Source organism: Pseudonaja textilis, chromosome 9, assembly GCF_049901715.1.
Source record: "Pseudonaja textilis isolate UNSWEBS1 chromosome 9, rPseTex1.2, whole genome shotgun sequence".
Classification (NCBI taxonomy): Eukaryota; Metazoa; Chordata; class Lepidosauria; order Squamata; family Elapidae; genus Pseudonaja; species Pseudonaja textilis.
The window spans coordinates 568,671-576,881 of record NC_141998.1 but is presented as its reverse complement, the minus strand read 5'-3'; the positions used below and the strand labels follow the sequence as shown (position 1 = coordinate 576,881).

Genomic DNA, 8,211 nt, shown 5'->3' with positions numbered 1-8,211 from the left:
TAAATTTAAGAAAAAAATATATGAAGTTTGTAGGCAATCTTTACTTTGCCCGACCCTTTCAAGAGGGTGCTCTCGGCTGTCTGAGTAGCCTGCCTGTGGTTCCCAGCCCAAAACTGCTGACACAATCACATTATTTTTAATATGTATAAGTGCAAACAACTTACTCTCTTGCAATCCCTTCCTCTCCAATCCCTTCACTCTGCAGTGGGGGGGGGGGGGAAGCAGGCAAAAAAGAGATTACCTGCAGACATTCCTTATTTTCTTCAAGAGAGCAAGCCATTTGCACTACGGGTGCTTGCATTGCTGTCAAGCCAGTAAGCAGGCAAAGAAGCTCCTTTTGAGAAGAAAGCTGTGCGCCTGGGACAGCTAACACGGAGCCACGGGGGAGGCTGGCCAGTGACCAGATGGGAAGCTGGAGCCCATCGCCCATCAACCTCCAAGGAGTCACAGAGTTGTTAACACTCTGTAGCAGGTTAGCACACCGGAATGGAAAACCATTGAGTTAATGATGGTTTAAAACTATCCCTGCTTCTTGAAAGAGGAGGAGGAAAGGGTGCTGCGAGAGCTAAGGGCAAGAGGGGACAAAGTCACAGGGCCGGGAGAAAAAGGGCTGAAATGCCTTCAGTGTTCGTTAAAGCAACGTGATGAGCAGAATCATTTGTACGTATTTAATCATCAGGCAGCATTAAAATCCCCCGGCTCTAAAACCTCTGGGGAGCCCAGGCAGCTCCGGGGCTGCAGCTGGGTAGCCCCAAGGGGGAGCATCCCTTGGCTCAGGGCCCACGAAGGCAGCTGGGATCAATGGGGGCCTCACTCTGGTCTCGGGAGCAAACTTCGGAGGGGGAGGGGGGGGTGGCCTGGCTTCCGTCGCTTGGAATGCGCTTGTTTCCAATCAGCCGGTGCCCTCTTCCAAACGATTCGTGAAACTCAACAATGAAGAGACCCCACAGCAACGCTAACAATGCTAGCCGCCCCCCCCACCGCCCGCACACTTAGCTTCCTTTGAGCCGAACAATGCTTGTGTGCCTATTAAAAGACCCCCGGCCCCCTCCCTTCCAGGCTCTGCTAGGGAACGCAGCTCGCCCGCAGACACAAACAGAGCTGGGCTCACCCAGTATCCGACTATCGGAGCCCAAGGCCAAGCGGAGACCTTGCAGTTGGGAGTCCTTCTGGCCCACCCCACCCACGGATGATGTGTGTCCAGGGTGGAAGATATCCCAGGGCCACAGGAATAACAGCAACCGGCCCCGCTGGATTGTGCTGGAAGGAAACCTGTGCTCTGTTATTGAGAGCCTTACATTTTTTCCCCCCGTTGGAAGTCCAGGATCAAAAGTAACAGAACAGAGGCTAGAAGATTAACATCAATTTAGAATGCAAAATAAAGTATCCCTAGAAGCAGAATTGGAAGGACCGATAGGTTGACCCAGGACAAAGAAATCACCGTTTTGGCAGAAGTGGCTCCGACTGCGGAGGCAAACCAGATGGAGGGGTCCCCAGCAGAAGAAACGAGCAACGCTATTGTGTCACTTCCCTTTGATTCAAAAGCCGGGGTCCCCTCTCTGCCCTTCCTGCCTTCAGGAATGGGAAGACGGCCGTCATGTCTCTCCTGAACTTTCGCTCATTCGGCTAAACATACTTAGTTCCCTTAGCCGTTCACTAGAAGGCAAGACAAGGAGTAACGTGGGAGATTATTAGCGAAAAGATCCAACCAAAACGAAGGGGAAATTTCTGACGGTGAGAAAAATTAACCAGGGGAACGGCTTCCTTCCAGAAGCGGTGGGTGATCCATCATTGGCGGCTTTAAAGGAAGGATCGAATGGTTTCCAGCTTATCGGGGGCTCGGATTAGAGAACCTACAGGGCCCCTCGCAACTCTCTAGTTCTGCACTGCATAGCAAATTGGAATGTAAGACGGGACACAAAAGGTTAGGCACAAACGGGCACAGATTCTCTAAAAACAAACCTTGTTGAAAGATGCTTTTCAACATTTATCCCAAGGTTTGAAGTTTGTCTCGGAGAAGCCCCGGCACCGATTCGGGATGGCGGAGGGTCCCTGCAGCCTTCAAGGAGCAGCAGAAGGAACCGCGTGGCACTGGGGAGGCTATCGGAGCGAAGGGGAAGCAGCCGTTGAGCCAAGAGCAGGCACTGTGTCTAAGGAGCCAGAGAGACGGACCAACGGGGCACTGCCATGGGGGGGCCTAGCGTCAGAGCTGCTTTGCACCCGAGCGGAGGACTGGGTCTCAACCGGATCCTAACCTTGCCTTTCTCGTGATCCCGACCCCTGGCAGGATCAGCCCATGTGGAGATTGGAGGGGTGGGGGTGGGAAACGCCTATTAAGGCCACCCGTCCCGGAATCCCAGTTCCGCCAACAGCTCCATCCTGCAAGCTCGGCAGTTTCTGCTGGCCAATAGCGAGCAAAGGGCGCCATCTGGTGGCAGAGGCTGCCTTGGCTTCCTGTCCGTGGAGCTGCTCAGTCCTCCAGGTCAGGGGTCTCCAACCTTGGCAACTTTAAGACTAGCGGACTTCAACTCCCAGAGTTCCTCAGCCAGCAAAGCTGAAAAGTTTAAAGCTGAGAAGCAGCAAAGTTCAGAAGTACAAGGAACAGCTTATGATTTCCATAGATGGAATGAACAACAGAAAAATGAACAGGTCTCTTAAGAGGAGGATGACTGGTCTCGAAAATTAAACAGCACAATTGTATTAAATTCTGTGGTTGCAATCCAGGCAGGGCAGCAGTCCTGGGCCAGGAGCAGAATCCATGAGTGGCTGGAGCGACTTCTCTGTGGGGCAGCAGCAGCAGCAGGACAGAGGAGGCCAATGATTTCCTCTCTTAAGCTGCCTTTAATTCAGTAATCAATGTTACTCTTCAAAGAACTGTACATTTTTAACATTATAAAATGTCTTTAATAACAATGCTTCGATAACATAGCAATACCTAAGTATTATTATAGGCATATTGCGTTACAATACAAAGATAGAAGTGCAAAATCAGATCTTACAAGTACCTATAAGGATCGAGGCAGTAAATTGCTCTTTTTCTGTGTCTTGAGTAATATTGGATATGCTGGCTAGAGTGGTTTGATAGTGAAATGGGCAACGTGTAAATGTAAGAAATAATAAATAATAGGGGCAGCCTAGAGGTGAAGACGCTCACCTCCTACTCTGAAGGTTGGGAGCTCAATCCGAGACCACGACAGGTGTGTATGAAGGCGCAAAGAGAAAATGTCTGCTGCAAACCCCACCTCGGTGTCAGGAAGGGCATTTGGCTAGTAAGCGCTCAGCTCCATTCAGTTGCCCTGACCACAGCAAGGAATGACAGGGTTGAAAAAATAAAAAATATATCGCTGGTTGATGGCTAAGAATTATCTGAATCTTCTATTCCTGTGGATGGGGAAGGAAGTAGAGTTAAGGGAAGAGTAACTTTCCTAAATAACTCAGTAAGTGTGGCTTGCATATTTTTTCTTCATATATTTCAAAACATTTAAAGATGTCATCTATATTTCAACTTACTCCAAATGCTGCATATTTGGATCCACGCTTTCTGACCATTACAATGATGTCAATAGCGATGACTTATATACTGCTTCACCGTGCCTTATAGCCCTCTCTAATGCTACCCATTCAGTCATGTCCAATTCTATCAGTCCGCTCTCTCCACCTTTCCTGGTCTTGCATGGCTTCAGCATTGCCCTCTAAATCAAATGATTCCATAAATGTCAAAATATCCTGATTTATTTCATGCAAATCTTTGTCATGGTAAAATCCTTCCAAAATTATTTACAAGAGCAGCACATTTTTAAAACAGTTTTTCAGAATTCCTTGCCTGAATTTTGCAGCAACATTATTGACCAAATGAGGCTCTTATAGCCTTTCCAAAAGCCACACGTTAGTGCTTCATTCTCCATCCCAGCTGCAGCTTCAGCAAATGTTTCAGTAGCTTCCAGATTGCAAGCTGAAAAAGAGGAGCAAAGTTGAAAATAGAGAACACGCACCGTTTCGCCAGCATTTTATCCTCAGGTTGGCTCTCTGTCTTCTACATGACCCAGACTTTCTCTTATACAGAGAAAAGGGAAGGAAGGAATTAATCCTTATTCAGGCATTAGGAAGCGGATTAATTTTTTCTGGATTCAGCTATTTGAAAAAAGTTAAAATACAATAAAAAATAAAATAAATTTCCTAGATCGACAGCAGCCACTAAGACTATATAGTAAGCTTAAATGGCTATCCTGTCTAAATATAGCAGCCGGGCAAGGATTTAGTAAGATATGTCTACATAATACGACTGTATGCGTTGTAATTTCCTGTATTTGGTTACCTTGTTCATAATGGAAAACACACAAAAACCAGGTAAGAATGCCCTGAAGGCTCCTAGCATTATTTTGCACATCACTTTTCATCTTTTAAAGAGAAGTCAAACTTCTTCCTTATTGGAAAAGAAATAAAAACAAAAGTCTTCCCTTACAGCAACATGCGCATGCAGGCACCCCATTCATTCATTCTGCCGATTCCAGCACACAAGTGGAAACATACCTGGGGGAACCCAAAGGTGCTTTTTTTCCAAGAGGCAACTGGACTTTCCGGATTTTTTCCTTTCAAAGACGTTTCACTCTCACTTCTCCTCCAAGAAGCTTCCTTATCTCTGACTGGGAGATGGGGACCCTTGCAGACAGCTGGTCATTTGCATCCTTTGAGAGCAGGGGTCTCCACCCTTGGCCACTTTAAGACCTGTGGACTTCAACTCCCAGAATTCCTCAGCCAGCAAAGCTCAAGTCTCTGTACTTCAAAGCTGGCTGAGGAATTCTGGGAGTTGAAGTCCAAAGTGGCCACGGGTGGAGGCCCCTGTTTTAGAGGGTCCTTGGAGCGCTTGGAGGTTTATCTCGGTGTGTCCTCGGGATCCCCTGAGGCGGTGCTAACGGTCCCTGTGGCCTGCAGTGTTTCTGGGGATCCGTCCATGATCCTTCCTTTCCCCTCCATCCGGTCAGAGCTGAAGCAGCTCCTGGGAGGAGAAGCGAGACGTCTTCAAAGGAAAACACAGAAAGTCCAATTTTGCCTCCTGGAAGAAGAAGGAAAAAGGCCCCTTTGGGACAACCAGGAGACCTGGAGGCGTCGGCTGCACCATCCCAGGAAAGCCCGGGGATCATTAGGGCCGCCCGAGGGCCGAGCCCTGGCCGTAACTCCGGGCACCGCACCGGTCGCCAGTCCCGCTCTTGAACCGCCCACGGCGCTTCAGGCGGGAGCGACTGTCGGGCCGCTTCCAGCCTTTGGAGGCTCGGACACCGGGGACGGGGAGAGGGGAAGCTCCGGCCTCGGCCGCCCGGGGACGGAAGCCCGGGCGACGCTCCTCCGTTCCAGCGGATGCGCCGCTTTCGGGAACGGCCGCCTGCCGCTCGCGGGGCTCCCTTTCTCCGGCTCTCCGCCCAGAAGGACTGGAGGGGAGCGGCGCTGGCTCCTTCCCTCCAGGCGGAGACCCGCAGAGGCCCCCGGCGTTCCCCTTAGGATGGCCGGGAGAGACGAAGACGCTGCGCTTCCGCTGCCTTCGCCCCATTTCCCGCCGCCGCCGCCGCCGCGGTTCCGAGCCACCCCGCTCCGCCCGCTTCTCTCCGGGCCGCGCAGGCGCGTTCTGGGCCCCCAACCGGCGCGCGGGTCCTTTAAGAAGCAGGTAAACACAGCGCGGCTCCTCCCCTTCCTCTCCCCCGCGCGTCAGCCGACGTCGCTGCCGCGCGACCGGCCTTCTTACGCCGCTGCACTGAGCCGCGCTATTCTCTAAAGGCACGCGCCGCAGCGCGGCCGCTGGCGCTCGGGCATCCCTTACGCTGAATGCGTGGGGAGGCCGCCGGACGCGCGCACGCGCAGGAACCTTGCTTGGGTCGCCTGCGGGAGGGGGAGGCGGCGGAGGCGGCGGCGGCGGTGGCGGCGGCGGCGGCGGAGCAGCAGAACATGAATGGAGCAAAATGGCGGATCATGTGCAGGTGAGGCGGAGGGGCCCGCGCCGCGCTCCCCCTCCCCCGCCGACGCTCCGCCGCCCGCCGCCCGGGGCCCCGGCGGGCGGATGGAAGGCCGGCGCGGCGCCTGCTGGAGGGCCGCGGGGGCGCGCCGTCCCTTCCGAGCCCGGGCGGGCGCCGGTCCCCCGCGGGATCCAGGCCCGGGCCCCGTTGGGCGCGCGCGGAGCACGTTGTGGCGGGCGCCGGGGCCGATCTCGGGAGGCGCGGGGCGGCCAGGGCCCGGATCCGCAGGGGAGAAGCGGAGGGAGCGCTGCCGGACGAGGGTCCCGCCGCCGCCGCCGCCTCCTCCTGCTCCGGAAAGGGTCCCCGCCTCTCGGCCCTCGAGCTTCTCGCCGCGCTTCCCACCCCGGGGCCGGTCTCGCCGGGAGCCCCGTCCTCTGCCCGCCGGCTTCGGACGAGGGCAGGTGGGCCTGGCCGGGGCCCGGGCTCCCTTGACAGACGGGCGGCCTCCCGGCCTCCTGCTCTTCCCACGTGGCCCCGGCTGGCCAGGCGAAGGAAGGGAGCGGGAAGCCGAAGGAGGCGGTGGGCTCCACCTCCCCGGCGGCCCTTCTGGAGGAGACGCTGCACGGGGAGCGATTCGGGGGTGCTGGGGGTACCCAGAGGGCATGGGCCCATCCCTGGCCTTGTCCAGCCAAGGCTGGCGAGGCGCCTGGCAGCTCCCCCGCGGCTCCTGTCCTTGGGACCCCCTCACCCCCAAGGAGGGCCAAGACTTGGACAGTCAAGTGGGTGGGGGAGCCAGCCTTGCTTAATGACAAGAGGGGTCTGAAATGGGGCAGAACTCACTTAACAAATGTCTCCCTTAGCAGCCAAACTTTTGGGCTCCATTGCGGTCGTAAGTCAAGGGCCGCCTGTACTCGTACCAATGGCCTCCCCAAGCAGCCTGGCTCTCCTGTTGTCCGCCTGTCCTGGGGCTGCAAAGGAAGAGGAGGGTCTCTCCGTCTGGGACCCCGGCTGAACATTTCCCCACAGTCCCCATTCGGGACGTTTGTGCCAGTGGCTGAAGCTCCCTTGGCTCATCAACGGTTTTGCTATTCTCCAAAGGGAAGAAAGAGGGTTTACTTGAAGGCCTCAGCTTCCTTAAAAATGTCCCTGGAGATTCTCGGTCGCATCCAGGTCACGCTTGTCCCAAAGGTGCTTTTTCAGGAGGCAGCTGGACTTTCTGCCTTTTTTTTCCTTGAAAACGTTTCGCTTCTCATCTACGAAGCAGCTGAGTTTAGGCTGCCGGGTTAGAAAGCTGAACTAGCAGGCGTAGCATTTATTTTCTGAGTAAGTCTTATTTTCTCAGTTATTTTCTCTTATTTTCATTATATTGAAGTAAGTAGTATCTACTCCAGTTTAGGAAGGAAGACTTTGCAGGTCATCAGTCAGAGAAAATTGCTTGACACATTGCTGCCTTTAGAGGATCCCAAATGAAACAGTTTCAGACCCAGCACGGGGCTGAAACAGTATTTGTCATGCTTTACGACGACTTCTGGATGGTCTCTCCAGCGATGGAGCATCCACGGTTTCTGAAAGCAAGCTGCTCCATTGATTAAGCGTTCTCACTCTGAGAAAATTTATCCTTAGTTCTAGGTTGGATCCCTCCTTGATAAGTTTCCCTCTGTTACTTCTTGTTCTGCCTTTAGGTGCTTTGGAGAATAGCTTGACCCCCTCCCTCCTCTCTGGGGCAGCCCCTCAAATATTGGAAGATGCTCTCCTGTCTCCCCTGGTCCTTCTCTTCCCTAGACTAGCCAGGCCCAGTTCCTGCAACTGTTCTTCATATGTTTCATCCTCCAGTCCCCTCATCATCTTGGTTGCTCTTCTCTGTACTCTTTCTAGAGTCTCAACATCTTTTTTTATAGTGTGGTGATCAAAACTGGATGCAAATATTCCAAGTGTGATCTTACCAAATCATAGAATAGAATAGGATACATCACCTGGCCAAGTGTGATTAGACACACAAGGAATGTGTCCCTGGTGCAGAAGCTTTCAATGTACATGCAAAGCAACAGAATCATCATTATTTTCATAATACTAATAAAAGAGGGAAGTAGCGAAGATAAGCAGGGTAAATGATAATACTGCAGCTGTACTACATGGGGAAATATACATAGACGTTAGACAGCACTGTGAGAATTAGGTGTTTAGCAGATTGATGGCATGAGGGGAAAAACTGTCCCCGTGTTTAGTTGTTTTGACATGTTAATGCCCTGTAACGCCATCCCGAGGG

General features: G+C 53.1%; 2 protein-coding genes across 4 annotated transcripts in view; one reads left to right on the top strand and one right to left on the bottom strand.

Annotated features, from left to right (window-relative positions):
- Positions 1–2,907: 2,907 nt before the first annotated feature.
- On the bottom strand, positions 2,908–5,604 carry LOC148125001 (uncharacterized). Of its 2 annotated transcripts, none has more exons than XM_087938786.1 (2): positions 3,618–5,604; positions 2,908–3,580 (listed from the first exon to the last, which is right to left on the bottom strand). In XM_087938786.1, the coding sequence occupies exon 1, from the start codon at positions 5,543–5,545 to the stop codon at positions 5,141–5,143; it is 405 nt and encodes a 134-aa protein (XP_087794912.1). In that variant the 5' UTR covers positions 5,546–5,604; the 3' UTR covers positions 2,908–3,580; positions 3,618–5,140. The 2 variants fall into 2 exon arrangements, with proteins under 2 accessions (XP_087794912.1, XP_087794913.1); XM_087938787.1 differs by having other exon boundaries at positions 2,908–3,952; positions 4,531–5,604.
- An 88-nt stretch (positions 5,605–5,692) lies between these two features.
- XPO7 (exportin 7) overlaps positions 5,693–8,211 on the top strand; it is a 35,855-nt gene continuing 33,336 nt past the window's right edge. For both annotated transcript variants that reach the window (XM_087938611.1, XM_087938610.1), the window contains exon 1: positions 5,693–5,969. In XM_087938611.1, the coding sequence (XP_087794737.1) occupies positions 5,952–5,969 (18 nt within the window). In that variant the 5' untranslated portion in view covers positions 5,693–5,951. The remainder of the gene's footprint in view (positions 5,970–8,211) is intronic.